Genomic DNA, 19,308 nt, shown 5'->3' on the forward strand with positions numbered 1-19,308 from the left:
TCCAGGACATAAATTATTCCTCTGACCAGCATACCCACGCTGTAGATGCTAACTGCCCATCAGTCATTTTGTAGCCATCTTATGGTTATCAGGTCAACCGTGGCAGTGTCAATGTGCTTGTGTTCCAGTCACCCTTGTTTTACTTCAGAATGGCTCCAGAGTGCAAGAGTAGTGATGCTGGTGATTTGGATATGCCATAGATAAGCAGGAAAATGCTTCCTTTAAATGGAAAGGTGAAAGCTCGTAAAGAAAGAAAAAAGTTTGTGTATTGAGATATACACCTTATAAATAAATCACAAGTATTATTTATGGTAAGAATGAGTCTTCTGTCAAATTGTGGGGAAGGAAAAACAAATTTGTGCTGATTTTGCTGTTGTACCACAAACTGCAAAAGTTACAGCCACAGTGCCTGATAGGTGCTTAGTTAAGATGGAAAATACATTAAATTTGTGGGTGGAAGACGTGGATAGAAACGTGTTCCAACTGACAGCAATGGGGTTTGGTACTGTGCATGGTTTTGAGTGTCCACTAGAGGTCTTGGTACATATCCCCAGGATGAAGGGGGACTACTGCCTAGAAAAAATGTTTCCCAAATTTGTTATAAGTTGAAATGATTGTGAAATATCAGATGTGAAACTGTTAACTCTATATTTCAGCCTTAATTCCATCCACTTTGTCAAATATAACTTGATTTGAAACCAAAATTTAGTATCATAGTCACCGAATAAGTTACATTTGTTTTCTTCATTTTTTTTTTTTCTTCCTGTAGATTTACCTTTTTGAGATTGGGTGCAGTTTTCCAAAATACTTTTTCCAATACTCTTCCAAAGATCTCAACCTTCCTTTACAGTTTGAACTCCTGTTTGTATTGCTTGCTTCCCTGATGGAAATCTGAATTTTTATAATTCCTGTTACTTTTTTTTTGCGTTGCCTTAACAGGCATGGGTCTTCGAAAGCCCTGGAGCTCCTTGTGTGAACCCTGCCATTGGTATGCTGTGATGCTTTGCCTGTCCTGTGCTCAGGTTTATTCATGATGGATAAGGCTCCCTTCCTATCACATGTGCACTGCTCTAGCAAAGAGAATAGACAAATTCTTTTCAGTTCTGATGTCGTGCAGGGTTTGTTTTGTTTTGTTTTCCCTTTAAGGAAAAGAATGTTGGTGGTGTATATCAGAAAAGATTGTTTACACCCTTTCTATCCCTTTCCTTTCAAACCAGGCAGAATTGAGTACACTTCTAACTCCACTAGAATATGAAAAAAGATCCCTTTTTAGCTTTCCAGAAATTTTTTAAAATGTAAAAGAATGTAGGAAATTGCCAAATCAGTTAGTTAATCAGTGACAACTGCAGTAAGTACACGAAGTGCATGCTTCTTACAAGAGCAGCTGGTTGTTTGCTGCTTTCTCAGCCCCTCTGCATGCTTGCCCTTGCCTCACCTCTGCATCCTCCTCCAGAGGTTCAGTGTCAGCCTTATAGGAGCTGGTGATTGCCAGGGGGTCCCCAGACAGAGCATGGCCGCAGGGCAGGTCCTTCCTTCTCTTCCTTCTGTTCCACCCTCACTTTTTGTAGGCTTCTGTGTGTGTGTGTCAAGTCAGTAGCTTGAAATAAGTCTAGAATAAGTGGGAAAATCTTTCCTAATGGTGATTTTTTAAAATCAGGCTAATAAACATGGTGTCATTAGCCTTTGTACACCACCCTGGGCTTTACAGAACCCGGGATATTTTATAATATTAAGCAAGATACATACTAGCAATCAGCAAATTTTGTAAACTGTACATGACTCTTCCATAAATCTGCACTATAAGCATTCTTGCCAGGTGGGTTGAAATATATTTCTGAAATTTAATTTTTTTCCTGTCCAAAATAAGTTACTTTAAAAATTTTCATTTACTTATTTCTAGATCTAGCTCTTCATTTGATTTTCTTCTTTACCATATTACGATTAATTAGGATAACACTCAAAAGATATGAGACTTGGTGTGATGGCTCATACCTGTAACCCCAGCACTTTAAGAGGCCGAGGCAGGAGGATTGCCTGAGCCTAGGAGTTCAAGACCAGTTTGGGTAACATAATGAGACTTTGTTTCCTGGGTGATGGTACACAAATTTTAGCTGGGTGTGATGGTACACAACTATAGTCCTAGCTACTTGGGAAGCTACAGTGGAAGGATCACTTGAGCCCAGGAGTTGGAGACTACAGTGAGCTGTGATTGTGCCATTGCACTCCAGCCTGGGTGATAGAGTGAGACCCTGTCTCTCAAAAAAAAAAAAAAAAAAAAAAAGATATGGGATAGATACACATATTTTACATAGCTACATATTTGATCTACACCTAGATATGGTATATATGGATACATGTTTGTCGTCATTTCTGTTTTGTCGTACAATGTTGAGTGCTTCAGGTGCTATTAGAATGTATGCCCAACATGCTAGGCCATGTTGTGTACATGGTATGAAGACCCTGCTAGGCATATTTTCTTGGTGTCTGCACTGGGGCAGCAGGTCAGCTGTCCCCACATTAGGGTCAAGGTGCTGGCCACCTTCTCAGTGGGCTTAGCTTTTAGGAGTTAGCTTCAGAGAGTGGTATTTGAATTTTGAATTGCAGGGTGTAAGGGCCGTTCTCTAAAGAACATAAATTTCCATGATCCTTGTGCTTTTGTGGCATAACTTATGTATGGGGTAATATACTCCTTTTGACCACTTAGGAAAAAGCTAGTGCTGTGGGCATGCACTTAGTATAAGCTGTTAGCCAAGTACTATTTCATTAGTTGCCTTGAAAGGAAATGTATTACCCTCAATACCAAATGAAGGAACAGAAGAACAACTTTTTTTTTTCTTTTTTTTTTTTTTTATCATAAAGGCTACTCAGAATATCCAGACTCTTCAAAGTTATGTAGAAATAACTGAAAGATTTCTGCAAGAAACCTGTGAAATAGTATGTTATGTAACATAGCATTAGATATTAATGTTAACTGCATTTTTTTGACTTGCACAAATGATTGGCAAACAGATGGGCATATCTTTAAAATTAACCATCTTTAGATACCCACTCGTTGTAAACTGTTACAGATTAAATTTTTCATTAAGGGCTGTTCATAATTCTTTGAATGAAGTCAGTATTGTTTATTTGTCAGATGCAAATGTCAAGACTACTTTCTTTAAGTGACATATCTGTATTACTTTGTAATATTATTTGTAACGTGTCATTTGTTGTTGGTCCATTATATTAACCGAGTGGTCAGTGTGTGCTATTCTATAGAAGGAGCTCAGAGTCTAAGAGCAGGACTTCCCAAACTTTCACATGCACAGGAATCACCTGGGGCCCTTGTTAATAAAAGGCAGATTCTGGTGCAGGAGGTCTGAGGTGAGCCTGAGACTCTGCGTCTCTTACCAGCTCCCAGGGGTGCCAGGGGTCCTGTCTTTCTGGACTCCACTTCACATGGCCAGGCTCCAGTCTCCAGAAAGAGAGGGAGCTGAACACATAAGAACAGTAGGGTGCTTGGCACTTCTGCAGCTTCTGCTCATGTTGATGTGGTGCTAGTGCCAGCGAGGGCTTTGGAATCAGCCTGAAGAGGGAGGGTTGAGGGTCAGGAAGCTTCCGGGGATGAGTTATAACAAAGGAACTGAGATGAAAAAGAGGCCAGGTTGTACAGTGAGGGGGTAAGGAGGCCACAGAAGAGACCATGGGTATGAAGGCGAAGAAGGTGTGAGATAGCTGATGGATGGTTGGTAAACTTTCAGTAGTTTGATATACCTAATGGGGGTGTTTGTGAGTGCTTCAGGGGACAGAGGGAAGGGAGTTAAGGGAGTTGAGAAAGGACAGCTCAAGAAAGATTTGATTATTAATACCTTCAAGCGTGCTGGAGCATTTGGAGTGGAACCTGAAAGCTATGGGAGGTCCTTTAAGGATTTTAATCAGGGAGAGGTGTGATGTAATCTGTGTTTTATAAGATCATTCAGTCAGTAGTGTGAAAGCGTTGAGACCAGACTTGGGAGAACCGATCAGATTTCTAATTTTTTGTGGTTCACTACACCATGAAGGCCTGATTACTTCAGAGCTATTGTAAACAGGGAGGAGGAGGTAGACCCATAAATATCTGGGAGAGAGCATTAGCAGGTTGGGAAATGCACTGAATATGTGGGATGTACTGGGGCATTTATTCAAACTGCAAGCTGCATGAAGACAGGGCCACATCTGTTTCGTTCAACACTGTATACACAGTGTCTGTTAACCTTGAATATTTTTTAAATGAATGATGACAGGAAGGATCTAGGCTTATTTCCCATTTTTTGGCTAGGTCGAAGAGGTAGATGGGGATGATGTTGCTGTCATAGGGAATGCTAACATAAGGCGTAGCGTTGCTCTATACAATGTCAGTGGTTTTGCTTATTAAAAATGTGTCTTTTCTGTTAATATCAGCAAAATGGGAGATAACCTAGTAATATGAATGGAGGTTACCAATGCAATCCTTATTCCTTTCTATGGTTTTATTTTTAATATGATGCTTGGGGACAAACAGACCTTAGAAGGACTTCACATACTTCTTTTTTTTTTTCTTAATATTTTTCTGAATTTTGTATAGTTGAGAATTATTCCTAACATATTGAAAATTATTTGTGAAGAAATAGGAATATATGTTGGGAGGTAATACAGAAAGGAGACATAGGTTGTATAGTTAACATAAAATATGATATATGGAAACATACCATATATTTCATCCCAAAGGGTAAATATGGACCTTTAAAAGAATACTAATCTCCGAAAGAGGAGAAAATTTTTTTTATGAAAGAGGATTGCTGCTATTTAATACGGTCTTTGTTAAAACGTGTTACCTCTAAGAAGAAATACATAGGAGTGCTATCCATAGAATTTTCTGCAGTGATGTAAATGTTCATTATGGGCACTATCAAGTAGGTAGCCACCAACCACATGTGGCTTTTGAGAACTTGAATGTGACTTGCGCAACTGAGGAACTAAATTTTAAGTTTTATTTAGTTTAAGTAGTTTAAATAGCAACATGTGGCTGGTGGCTGCTGGATTACACAGCACAGTCATAGAGTATTGGCAATGTCCTAGCATACTAATGAGGAAGAAAATGTGGTCCTGACCAGGAAGAAAATGTGGTCTTGGCCCCGCTGGCCAACCAGGGAGTTCAGGAAGGGTATCATTTGACCCATGAAGCAAATACGGAAAATACTTTGTGGTGAACTAATATGCTGGTGTTGGTGACTTGGGGGGGCACTTCCTGATTCTTTATCCAGGTTCTTGTCAGTTGGATAGATGTCTTCTTCACCAGCAAGCATTGGCCCTGCTAGATGTTCCCAAGTGGCTGTCGGGGCCTGGGTTGTGGGTGGGGCAGGGGGAGGAGATTGCTGTTAACTGGCTTCAGGATCTAGCTGAAAGGACTTTCACTTTGAGTGGAAACTCAGCAGTGTGAGCCCTTTATCTTCGGTCTGTCCACCTACGAGTGTGTGGATTCTTTGCCCCTCTTGATATGTTTTGTAGCCTTGATGATTGAGAGGTGTCTCCATGGGTTATGATGGGGGTTGTGATGTGCTGTTTTTTCAGCTGCACGATGCATCCTTAGAAATTCTGATTCATGCTCCACCCTCATCCCCAGAATCATTACCACAGCTGTGTTCTATACCTTATGCTCTTTGGAGGTAGAAGAGAGAAATTTGAATAGAACAAATTTCTATTTGAAATTTGTTTGATTTTGAACAAATTCAAACCATAAACAGCAAAATAGTCTTCAGTATCCAATAGGCAATATCCTATGATTTCACTCTTGCCCACTTGTTGGCTGTTTATCAGTTTCCCTTGGATGACATTTTACTTACACAATTGGACGTATAGTGGTTGAGCTATAGGAGATACTTTGCATGCGAAAGGTGGTATATATTCGCCTATCTCCTTGCTGGGTTTCTAGCCCGTACCTGTAACACAAAAAGGTTCTGTGTCACTACCAAATTAAAACTCAGCTATACAAATGCCATTCTTCTTTGAGAAGAGTGTAGTAAATAATTGTTTATGTTGTTTTGAAAGGTCAGAAAATCACTATATATAAAATAAATATAATAAGTAAAAATTTTAAATGTGTTATGATTAACAAATTTTATATATACATATATTTTTTCAAAATATTAATGTTTTCGGTGACATTTCTTTCATCTTGGTTTCTTGCGCACCCATTGCTTTTATCATTGATTCCGTGCTTGGATCTGCCCATTTTTCTTTTTTTTTTTTTTTTTTTTTGAGACGGGGTCTCGCTCTGTCGCCCAGGCTGGAGTGCAGTGGCCAGATCTCAGCTCACTGCAAGCTCCGCCTCCCGGGTTTACGCCATTCTCCTGCCTCAGCCTCCCGAGTAGCTGGGACTACAGGCGCCCGCCACCTCGCCCAGCTAGTTTTTTGTATTTTTTAGTAGAGACGGGGTTTCACCGTGTTAGCCAGGATGGTCTCGATCTTCTGACCTCGTGATCCGCCTGTCTCGGCCTCCCAAAGTGCTGGGATTACAGGCTTGAGCCACCGCGCCCGGCCGGATCTGCCCATTTTTCATTTGGCTATTTCCCAGTAAAATTTACCAATAGCTCCAATTTGGTGTTGATATATGCTTGTTTCCTAAAGGTAATATATGGTATAATTTAAAAACATTTTTGGAAAGGAAATTCACTTCTATTTGATGATGGCAGCATTCTTTAGTGATTCTCTGAATAAAACAGACTTGATGTAGGCCTTTAATATTTTCTCCTCGCTAGTAAGCTGCCATTTCAGTCATTCATTTCTTTCATCTTTGGAAACTGTCACTAAAATGTTTTGTAGAAGAAGTTTACTCCTCTCAGTCTATAAAAGGATTTTTTTTCATCAGTTAAATGAGGAGGGATTTGGATTAGAAGTTCTTCAGAGTGTTTCCTAACTCTAAAATGTTTGTAATTGGTTTCACAGTGTGCCTCTAATGTTGATGATTCTGTTAGTTGCGTGGTCTCATTGTGACCCCTCCTCACCCCCAAACACATGCATCTTCTGAACTGTCCTTTCGTTCACATCTCAGAAAATGCTGGCCAATAGGGCACTGAGTAGAAACTTGAATTACTGTGTCTCAATTATATGCATCTGTACCGTTTGCTACATATTCTCACATTTAGTTAGACTATTCCTTATCAGAAGTTACTGAGGAGTATTTTGTAAAATGGTAACCGATGTTTTTAATAACATAAGCCCTGAATCTTAGTTCTTATTTGGGAGATTCATCATTTACAGATATATAAGCTCCATGAGGACAAGAGGGAATTTTGTTTTATTCACTGATCTCTCTCCAGCTCTTAGACTAGTGCCTGGATCACAGTAGTGCTCAGTAAATATTCAAATACATTTTGAATAAATGATTGTGATTTGAGAGTTAATTTTTATGTAAAGCCAAATAAAACATAAATGCAACACGAATGTTTATTACCCAGGTGATAATTATGAGACTTAAAAAAATGTCATTGCTAATGTGTTATTTCTGTTTCTTCTTTTTAAATACTTTATGCTGTCCAGTATGGAAGCCATAGCCCCATATGTACATTTTTTCACTTCAAATGTAGCTAATAGGAATTGAGATATACTGTAAGTATAAATTACATACTGGGTTTCAAAGACTCAATACCAAAATATGTGAACTAGCTTATTCATTTTTTTATATTGATTACCTGTTGAAATGACAGTATTATGCATTTATTCTGTTAAATAGAAATTGGCAAAATGGATTTCACTCTTTTGGTCTACTTTTAAAATGTAGCTACTAGAAAAGTAAAAATTATATGTAATGGCTCGCATTTGTGGCCCATTGAACAGTGTTCATCTAGACACAGAAAATCTAGATATTGTCTGTAGACAAGGGAGAAGCTTTCAAAATAGGGCTTTGAATGAATATCTTTTATAGAAACACAAAATTATATGTTGCAGCTGCGACTTGGGAAAGTGGGCTTTCAGATGGTCTTGATCAAATTTATAAAAAGGACCAAAACAAATTAATTAGATTAGCTCAAATCAGAAATATGAAATGCAGCTACCAGATGGATTCCTGGCATAGTTGCCAGCTGGGTCTTGAGGTCAGAAAAGGGGCAGGAAGGCGTTGGTGGCTGTCCCAGTGAATGGTTACTAATGACAGACTACAAAGCCAGTTTTTGAACTTCTCTGCCTGGACCTTACCTGAGCATGATTGTAGTTGTGGTGAGCGACATGCTTAGTTGATACCATATAATGCTGGCGTTTTTCATGCCTCTGGGAGATGGACACTTAGTAGAAGGGTGTAGGGAACAGGAAGAGGAGTACAGCCAAGGGTCAGTATGGTTACTGTCAGGGAGGGCTGTTTTTTCCCTACTCATGCCCTTAGGCAGCTTGTCCTTCTTCTGAATCTTAAGCTGATAAAAAGTAAGCACCAACTTCATCGCCACTTCTCCAAGCTTGATCTGGCTCTGCCTCTCTGCCTCTGGGCTCAGTGGGCTTGCAAGAGAAGGTCACTAGTGGGCTAAGCCATCCACTCCCTCTGGGATCACTTTTACCTGGAGCTGGCCTGGAACCCCATCCAGTCTCCAGTCAGTAGCATTTCTTCCCGTGACAGTTGGCAGACCCTGGAGAATGAAGCTGCTCCCCAGGACACATATGTAGACGTGACTTTCCTTAAGCTAATTTGAAAGGTTGTTTTGGTAAGTGGTTGGTCTGCATGGCTGGTTTAAGCTATCATCAAGTCCATTCCAGTATTTATTTCTTTCAAAGTTAAAATGAGCCTTGAATAAATGACAACTGACTGCTTAGCCTTCTTAGGTGTGTATTTAATTTTATGAATATTTGTTGCAACTGGCACTGGAGATGTCTACTTCTCTTTATTTTGGATTTTAAAATAGTTGCATAGTAAAGCAGCGTGTTTTCAGTAAAATGGCTTTCATGTTCACCTTATTTTCACCCATCTGACCTCTGCATTTGGAGAAAGTAGATCAGAAAATTCATGGCAGTTAGCGGCGGAGTGAAGAGACCTTTGACTTTAGCTGACAGCTGTCACCTGAAAACTACAGACCTGGAGACCCTCTCAGGTGTTATGTCTGTAGTTCTGACAGTGAACAGGAATGTTGTTTACATTTTCTGTAAGCAAAATTCTCCCCTTGTTAGGAATGTGTTAGAATAGGGCAGGCAGAAACAGAATTTTTATGTGTCTTACTGGTAAGTTCTCAGGAGTGTTGGTTAGCCCATTGTTCATTCCCATGCTCTTATGGAAGCGTGTCAGTAGAATTTATGAGTGTGCCTGTTTATAGCATCACTTTGGAAATTTCTTCAAGATACTGTTTTTTTCAAGTGGGCTAGTATCACACAATGCTTAGTATCCTTATAAAAGAAAAAAATGAGTGAAATTCCAAAGATGTTTGAGATTTCAGTCATTTTCTCTATATGAATTAGTTCTTTATTAGGCCGTTGATTTAATTAGCGTTCAACAAAAACACTTTCCTGTTTAGATTGTCAAAGCATTCTTTAAATTAGTTATTTTAATCTGACACAGGGTCATTAGGAAGACTTTGAATAAAATGCAGCATGTTACATAGTGTATACTGTGCACTGGAAGCACGTAGGGTGCGAACACAAGTGCCTGCCCACTTGTCTCCCTACCTGCTTAGGTCCTGCCTTGTCCCAAAAGGACTTAAGGCAGTGGTGAGGAGAGCATATTTTGAACTTTATTCTGTTTAATTGTCAGTTCTGGAGAAAGTTGTGTTTCTAGTTATGAGAATAGTCATTGTCTACAAAGTATCTACTCAACTAGTTTCCTCTTGAGTGATCACATGGGATTCTGGTCCACCAGAGCCCAGCATGCCTGCGGGTGAATAATGAGCCTGGTAATTGGGCTGCTGTGTGTCAGTGCAGGCTGGGACCATGGTAGGCTCAGAGCCATGAGTGAAATTGGTCCTCTTGGAGAGTGAAAGCTTTTCTTTTAGTCTCCTTATGAATCTTGTGTATTTCTGCCATTAAACATAATGAAATTATGTATGTATTGTACTGTTCTCAAGGTTGCTTTTCAACATCATTATGAACACTTTCTTGTTAGATGCCTCTGTTGCAGTTACATAGTTGTATGTGGGCTGTAAATATCTAATTCATATGAAATGACCGATTTTGGTATTTGTATAATCCTCTAGTCAATTTAACTAAGTTGAGCTTTTCACAGCCCTTGGTGCTGCTGTTGCTCATCTGATTACACCGCTCAGGGGAATAAGGTTAAGGGCGGGCTGTTCGTAACCAGAGCATTTCCAGGGCTTTAGTTCAGCAGATGAGCTGCTTGGCTATATTCATACATCTGCTTGCCTGCTGTGGCAGCTGCTGCTGCTTCATGTTGTGTTCTTTTGTTCTGTTCCATTCAAGAATGGAACGCTAGGAAGTGTAGTGAATGGATTAATTTAAGGTTAAGGTTAGTGTTTTGCTTGCTTTCTAAGTAACTGATCATAATGATGCTTCTGGTAGAAACTAATGAGTTTCTCTTAAAGTGAACTAAATTTATAAAATACAGCTCGGTGAGGGAGCTAGATTAGTATTGTTAATGGGGACCAAATTCAGATGTACAAAATACTGGCAGTTTTATCATTGGATCCTAATTCTTTGTTTTCTTCCTTCTTCTCCCCCACCCCTAACTCCCTTCTAGGACCTATATCCAGACTTTGCCTGACACTGCAGGGTCCAAGAGAATTAAAGAAATATGGAATGACATGAAGAAGATTAGTTAAGGATTATAGGCTTTGAGGGCAAACACCTCAGTGAAGTGAAGCACAGGCAAGCTCCTGAGCTGTGGTTTGGAGGAGCCGTGTATTGGAAGAAGATGGCAGATCCAGGAATGATGAGTCTTTTTGGCGAGGATGGGAATATTTTCAGTGAAGGTCTTGAAGGCCTCGGAGAATGTGGTTACCCGGAAAATCCAGTAAATCCTATGGGTCAGCAAATGCCAATAGACCAAGGCTTTGCCTCTTTACAGCCATCCCTTCATCATCCTTCTACTAATCAAAATCAAACAAAGCTGACACATTTTGATCACTATAATCAGTATGAACAACAAAAGATGCATCTGATGGATCAGCCAAACAGAATGATGAGCAACACCCCTGGGAACGGACTTGCGTCTCCGCACTCGCAGTATCACACCCCACCCGTTCCTCAGGTGCCCCATGGTGGCAGTGGTGGTGGTCAGATGGGTGTCTACCCTGGCATGCAGAATGAGAGGCATGGGCAATCCTTTGTGGACAGCAGCTCCATGTGGGGCCCCAGGGCTGTTCAGGTACCAGACCAGATACGAGCCCCCTACCAGCAGCAGCAGCCACAACCGCAGCCACCGCAGCCCACTCCGTCAGGGCCCCCTGCACAGGGCCACCCTCAGCACATGCAGCAGATGGGCAGCTATATGGCACGTGGGGATTTTTCCATGCAGCAGCATGGTCAGCCACAGCAGAGGATGAGCCAGTTTTCCCAAGGTCAAGAGGGCCTCAATCAGGGAAATCCTTTTATTGCCACCTCAGGACCCGGCCACTTGTCCCATGTGCCCCAGCAGAATCCCAGCATGGCACCTTCCTTGCGTCACTCGGTGCAGCAGTTCCATCACCACCCCCCTACTGCTCTCCATGGAGAATCAGTTGCCCACAGTCCCAGATTCTCCCCGAATCCTCCCCAACAAGGGGCTGTTAGGCCACAAACCCTTAACTTTAGTTCTCGGAGCCAGACAGTCCCCTCTCCTACTATAAACAACTCAGGGCAGTATTCTCGATATCCTTACAGTAACCTAAATCAGGGATTAGTTAACAATACAGGGATGAATCAAAATTTAGGCCTTACAAATAATACTCCAATGAATCAGTCCGTACCAAGATACCCCAATGCTGTAGGATTCCCATCAAACAGTGGTCAAGGACTAATGCACCAGCAGCCCATCCACCCCAGTGGCTCACTTAACCAAATGAACACACAAACTATGCATCCTTCACAGCCTCAGGGAACTTATGCCTCTCCACCTCCCATGTCACCCATGAAAGCAATGAGTAATCCAGCAGGCACTCCTCCTCCACAAGTCAGGCCGGGAAGTGCTGGGATACCAATGGAAGTTGGCAGTTATCCAAATATGCCCCATCCTCAGCCATCTCACCAGCCCCCTGGTGCCATGGGAATCGGACAGAGGAATATGGGCCCCAGAAACATGCAGCAGTCTCGTCCATTTATAGGCATGTCCTCGGCACCAAGGGAGTTGACTGGGCACATGAGGCCAAATGGTTGTCCTGGTGTTGGCCTTGGAGACCCACAAGCAATCCAGGAACGACTGATACCTGGCCAACAACATCCTGGTCAACAGCCGTCTTTTCAGCAGTTGCCAACCTGTCCTCCACTGCAGCCCCACCCGGGCTTGCACCACCAGTCTTCACCCCCACACCCTCATCACCAGCCTTGGGCACAGCTCCACCCATCACCCCAGAACACCCCGCAGAAAGTGCCTGTGCATCAGGTAAGGGGACACAGAGTCTGCCTCTGCATTGCAATGTGAAATTCAACATGGCTAACTTGTGTAATCAAATTTTTCTTTAAGCTATGAAAATCTTTTCCATTATGAGTGCCTTAATTTTTATTTGTTATTGGCTTAGGCATTTATTTTATTCAGGCAAGAATTCTTGAATCTCTCTGTCCCAGGGATTGTGCTAGATGTTAAGGATATGTAGATAACTAAGACTGGGTCCCTGCCGACAAGGAGCTAGGTTGCCACTAGCAGGGAGATGGACAGAAGACTCAGAATGCTCATGAGACAAATGCTTTTGTTTCCTTCTCTGAATTCTTTTTTATTCTTTTTCTTTCTCTGTGTGTGTGTGTGTTTTAAAAATACGCTGACACTTGGTTTCTAGCAAAGATTTATATGTGTGTGGTAGTCTCCTCCATCTCTTCTTTTATATTGATATTTTTCTTGGGAAGCTGCAAAATGTATACTTCTGTGATACTTATTTTACTAACTGTTGAATTTTAGTGTGAGTTTAAATTGCAAACTGTAGAAAATCACAGTAAATGATAATTCACAGAAGATGTTTGGTCTCTAAAAGATTTGGGTACCCTGCACTGAAGTAGGGAATCTTCCTTTTTTGTAAGCTGATGTTTTTGTTATTATTTAGAATTTATAAAAGAACAGATTTAAGTTTTAAATTATCATATTCACAAAGACATCTTTCCATTATAAATTTTGGTGTTTATGCCCTAGGTCTGTGAAAGATAAATTAATGCCTATGTATACAGATTATTCTTAGTGCTATTCAAAAATATATACTGATTATCTACCAGAATTGCAGTTCTGTTTGTGGGGTGCACAGTAGCTGATTTTAGTGCTCTAAAGCATAGTGATTGTTTTGATGTACTTATTATCAATTTTGGGGAAATAAGACCTCATGTGAGAATACAAAAAGAGTGAAAGACCAGGCATGATTATGTGACAAGTGTCCAGAGAGAGGAAATAACCTATAGTTGAGGGTGCTTGGAATTTGGGTAGGCCTTACCCAGGGAGGTGAACCCAGGTCAGCAGTTCAGATTGAGGGATGGTTTGCTAAACAAGGGCACAGGAAGTCAAGCTTGCTGCAGGGAATAGGTTGGAAAGTATCAGTCAGGGCCAGATTGTTGTGATCTTGGATTCCTTTTTAAGGAATTTGGACTTAAAAGGAGGGGGGAGCCAGTGATATTGATTAGACAGTCCACAGGACAGATGGAGAAGCAGAAGATGAAGTATGAACCTGTTGTCCAGGCCTTTGAGGACAGTTTGGACCAGAAGGGTCAAACTGAGAGCAGAAGGGATTGAAAGCAGTGTTGAAAGCAAAAGGTTTGGTCGGTAAACAAAGCCACTCAGGGCATCTCAGAGCAGCTTTTTTTTTTTTTTTTTTTTTTTTTTTTTGTGTGGTTATTATTTGTTTTCTTTTTTTTTTGCCAGTTCATTAAAAAAAAAAAAAAAAAAGTATTTTAGGCCAGGCATGGTGGCTCATGCTTGTAATCCCAGCACTCTGGGAGGCCGAAGCAGGCAGATGATCTGAGGTCAGGAGTTCAAGGCCAAACTGGCCAACATGGTGAAACCCCATCTCTTTTAAAAAATACAAAAAATTAGCTGGGCATGGTGGTACACACCTGTAGTCCCAGCTACTCGGGAGGCTGAGGCAGGAGAGACGCCTGAACCCGGGAGGTTGATGTTGCAGTGAGTTGAGATCATGCTACTGTACTCCAGCCTGGGCAACAGAGTGAGACTCCATCTCAAAAAAAATTTTTTTGTTTGTTGTTTGTTTTAGATTCAGCCAGGCATTTAATACAGAGACTCTGAAGCTTCGTCCTAAGCTGGGCTGGGGGAGTGGAGGTCAGGAAGACTCCTGGAACCACAGGACAAGTAGTGGCTTCAGGAAAGTTGCCCTCAGCCGGTGGGCAGGGCAGCTTCCCTGAAGACTTTGGTGATCCTCATATAACCACCCTCGGTGATTCTTACATAACCTCAGGGCAAAACGCCTCTCCTCAGAGCAGACCAAAAGTACTGTCCCTGAGGCCAGCAGACGTGGGAGGCTTTTAGGATAGAAATGAATGTGACTTAGTTTTTAGGAATTATTATTCCCTGGAAAGTTTCTTAATAAGCAAGGGATATTTTAGAGCAGTGGTTTCTCAGACTTCTCATTCTGGCATCCTCTCTCTTCACCAGAGGGCGAGCACTGTTTGGAGACCCCCTGTGATTATAATCTGATCTCTGGATGAGAACTGTTGCTGTCCTCCAGCTTTCCTGGGTTTTAAGAGTACAGATACCTCAATGGCCTTTTCAGAGGACATGTATGAGTCTGTGGCATGTGAGCCCTTGAGCAGTGGAGGCTCCATGCATGCTGTGTCCTGTGCTAGACTTCAGGAGAGCCCACATGCATTCCCTCCTTCTTTGAGTATGTCAGTATAGGCAAACTCAGGATCTTTACAGGGATGTAAACTAGGACATTTGAGGTATTTTCATTCTAAGTACAATTATATTTTCCATTTTGCTCATTGATTATTTGCTTTCTTATTTTTGCTTAACTTTGTATCCTCTTCAGATTTTGAAACACTCAGTTTTGAACATAAGGTTATGGCGGTGTAAAGTCTTAGGCACAGAACATAGACTTTAAAGTTAGAAAGGTATGTGGAGCCCAGCTCTATCATTTATTAACCTGGTGATCTTAGGCAAAGGATTTAACTTCTGTTTACCTCAGAGTTTTTATTAGTTAAGCAGGAAAAATAGCACCCAGCACAAAGGGAGTTAGATTAAGTGGGCTTAACATATACTGAGTGCCTAGTATAATGTCCACTCCATGGTATATATGTTAATTCTTTTCTAATTTTAGCTTCTGATCTCCTGAAGTGCAAACCTTGCTACATAATTATGTCATTTCCCTTGTAGTTACAGTGTAAAATTAACTTTATTTGTTTATTATTTATTACTTTTTGAGATGAAGTCTTACTCTGTTGCCAGGCTGGAGTCAGTGGTGCAATCTTGGCTCACTGCAACCTCCACCTCCCAGGTTCAAGTGATTCTCCTGCCTCAGCCTCCTGAGTAGCTGGGACTACAGGCACACACCACCATGCCCTGCTAATTTTTGTATTTTTAGTGGACACGGGGTTTCATCAAAATTAACTTTATTTTTAAGGATAGGTTAAATATTATGTAATACAGCCTTAGTTATGAAATAACTAAATTTGATTTGTGCAAATATTATCGCCCTTTTAGCTTGTGTTGCCACATGTGAGGAGGATAATGATATGGGTGATTCAAAATACTATCCTATACCTTTAAAATCTCTCTCTCTGAATGATTGACATTCTACCCTAGGAAATAGTTTTATTTAATTATGTTTTGCTTTAGAGCTACTAAAATTATTTCACATTTTATATATGATGGAGTAATGGCTCAATACTATACCAGGTATCAGGGAAGATACCAGATTAGGTTGAAATGTCCATTTAACTTGATAATGGAATTATCACATTCAGGTAGACTTAACTCTTCTTGAGTTTTTTGCTTTTTAAAAATAGAAATTATGCTCTTTATGTGTTTCCTGGCTTCTGAATGGATATTTCCTAAATTATGAAACACATGTAAGTATCTTTAAAGATAAGTTTAACTTTATATTGAAAAGTCAACAAAGAAAAAATATTAGAACAAAAAGGCCACAGTTCATCCGATCAAAATGTGAAAAATTACACATTTTGGTGTATGGACATTTCTTTAATGGAAGTGCTAGACTTTCGATTATTTGATAAGATTTACAGGGAAGGGAAAAACCCTAGCTTGTATTTCTTTTTCAGTAGCTAATTAGAACAGTTTTTCTCAAACCTTTTCATCTCAGACCTCTACACATTCTTAAAAATAATTGGGGACTCCGAAGACTGTGTGTTAGCTATGTGAGTTATATGTATTGATATTAACTGTCTCAGAACATTTAAATTTTTTTTTTTATTTATGTGTTTATGTTTTTATTTATTTTTGAGACAGTCTTACTCTTCTGCCCAGGCTAGAGGACGGTGGCGCGTTCTTGGCTCACTGCAAACTCCTCCTTCCAGGTTCAAGCAATTCTCCTGCCTCAGTCTCCCTAGTAGTTGGGATTTCACTACTAGTAGAGATGGGGTTTCACCATGTTGGCCAGGCTGGTCTTGAACTCCTGACCTCAGATGATCCAGCCGCCGTGGCCTCCCAAAGTGCTGGGGTTACAGGCATGAGCCACCGCGCCCAGCTAAAATATTGATGAAAGTTTAAAATATTGATTTGTTATTATTTAAAAATAATAAATCAGCTGGGCACGGTGGCTCAAGCCTGTAATCCCATCACTTTGGGAGGCCGAGACGGGCGGATCACAAGGTCAGGAGATCGAGATCATCCTGGCTAACATGGTGAAACCCCGTCTCTACAAAAAAATACAAAAAAACTAGCCAGGCGTGGTGGTGGGCACCTGTAGTCCCAGCTACTCGGGAGGCTGAGGCAGGAGAATGGCATAAACCTGGGAGGAGGAGCTTGCAGTGAGCCGAGATCCAGCCACTGCACTCCAGCCTGGGCAACAGAGTGAGACTCCGTCTCAAAAAAAAAAAAAAAAAAAAAAGAATACAAAAAATAAATAAATAAATCATTATGTGTTAACATACATAATACTTTTTAAATGAAAGATAACTTTTTTTAAAAACGAACGATAACTTTTCCCAAGACAAAAAATTAGTGGCATTGTTTTATATTTATTAAATATTGATTCTCACATCTGCTTCTGAATGTAGTCTGTGTGCTAGTCATGAGCCTCTGGAAAAGTTTACTGCTCATTTGGAGAAAATGAGGATGAAAAAGCAAATAACATCTCGGGATCATGTGGAAATAGTTCTGATCTCGCAGACCCTACCGACCCTGGCCCAGAATTTTAGAACCACTGGCATGAAGGAAAGAGTACAGGCTTTGGAGTCTGAGCTTTTGAATAGAAGCACCACTGCTTAACATCACCACCTGATGTTAGTAAGGATGTCAGGATGTCATTTCATTATCTCTGAAGTGAGGGTTCATATGCCTTCCTGGTTAGAGGCTCAGTGAGATTAGTAGCAATGTCTTTTAAGTGCTTAACATTGCGGACTCAAAAATGATACATCTAGCAAGTGTTCAGAATTGCCTGTTGCAAAGTTTTAAGAAGACTCTTATGTATTTCAGTGTTAAACATTTTCATAGTTGTTTGACTTTATATCCTTGATTTTAGTGAACACTTATCAAATATTGAGGCTTCCTATGTGCTTTAAGGGAGGGAGAACAATCTTGCTGTGTGAGCAGGAAGATGCAGGCAAGGATATGCCGTGAAAAGCACACTGTAGTGATCAGCACTGATCTTTAAGATCAGTCTTAAAAGTGGGTGAGGTGGGGGTCTGGGAGGGCTTTCTGGGGGCAGTGATGTCTTTGCTGAGATGTGAAGGATCAGTCTAAGTTGAGGGAAGGATGGATAAAAGAGGAGGGAAAGGAATTTAAGATTTAGGAAACAATGAGTGCAAAGATCAGAAAGCCCTTTGGGCCTTGAGTGTCCCTCGTATTGCTGGAATGTAGGTCTGGGCCTTAGTGGACAGAAAGCTGCATGGTCCCGGGCCCATGCCACTGGAGGGCACTAGGAGGTGTTTTCAGCATGGACACAGCACCATGGGGCTCTCTGCAGCACCCAGGAGTATGAAGAGAGTGGAGAGGGGGTGGAACCAAAAATGAAATATTTATCAGTACACTGTGAACATGGATGAGAACAATCTAGAAGGAAGGCACAGAGCAACATTTTGTTCATTTGAAGAGCTTATCTGAAGAAAGACTGGTTAAGTGGATTGTCCTTAAGGTTACAGGCAAATCCCTGAGTTTCTGGATAGAATTTATACTGCACAGTCCATAGACGTATCCCAGATCATGGATTACGCTCTTAAATGGAAAGTTCTAGTTGAATTTTTAGGATCTGCACCAATGTGTCCTTAAAATAAATTTATTTTAGATACATTTGTGCCTTTTTCATTAATTTGGTCCTAAAATACAGTCATCATGAAACAGAAGTAGAAAAAAAATTTAAAGGCTAATAAGATTGAGGTGATAGGTAATAATTTCCCATCTCCTCATTTTCCCTTGAGATTAAAAAAATACCTGAAAGAATCAGTGGTACAATTTCCCCCCCCCCCCCAAAAAAAAAAAATAATAATAGCCTTTCTGAGAAAAGCTTTTATTGGTAAATCTAAAGTAGCATCAATCTTATATTGAGATTCTTTAAGTTTACCCAGTAAATAAAGAATTACAAGGCCAGGCATGGTGGCTCATGCCTGTAATCCCAGCACTTTGGGAGTTCGAGGTGGGCAGATCACAAGATCAGGAGCTCGAGACTCTAGCCTGGCCAACATAGTGAAACCCCGTCTCTACTAAAAATACAAAAATTAGCTAGGCGAGGTGGTGCATGCCTGAAATCGCAGCTACTTGGGAGGCTGAGGCAGGAGAATCACTTAAACCCCGGAGATGGAGGTTGTGGTGAGCCAAGATCATGCCACTGCACTCCAACCTGGGCAATAGAGCGAGACTCTGTCTCAAAAAAAAAAAAAGAAAAAAAAAAAAAGAAGAATTACAGACATGGGCAGAGTAATTGGCAACTACTAAGTAAATTTATGGAAAAAGGTGGCTATATTTCTTAAGGATTATGTATGCAGGTTGTAATCAGAAATAGACAAAAAAAAATAACCTTTTTAATGGAGAGCAAATGTATCTTATCAATATTACCTTTCTCACTTCTAAAGATGTCTGGGGAA

The 19,308-nt window shown here is 40.7% G+C and overlaps 1 protein-coding gene across 6 annotated transcripts in view; it reads left to right on the forward strand.

Moving 5' to 3' along the window:
• Positions 1-19,308, forward strand: part of CHD7 (chromodomain helicase DNA binding protein 7) — a 189,163-nt gene that overhangs the window by 52,478 nt on the left and 117,377 nt on the right. For all 6 annotated transcript variants that reach the window (XM_023222342.2, XM_023222347.1, XM_023222346.1 and 3 more), the window contains one exon: positions 10,664-12,502. In XM_023222342.2, the coding sequence (XP_023078110.1) occupies positions 10,838-12,502 (1,665 nt within the window). In that variant the 5' untranslated portion in view covers positions 10,664-10,837. The remainder of the gene's footprint in view (positions 1-10,663; positions 12,503-19,308) is intronic.

This window comes from Piliocolobus tephrosceles, chromosome 7 (genome assembly GCF_002776525.5).
Source record: "Piliocolobus tephrosceles isolate RC106 chromosome 7, ASM277652v3, whole genome shotgun sequence".
Classification (NCBI taxonomy): Eukaryota; Metazoa; Chordata; class Mammalia; order Primates; family Cercopithecidae; genus Piliocolobus; species Piliocolobus tephrosceles.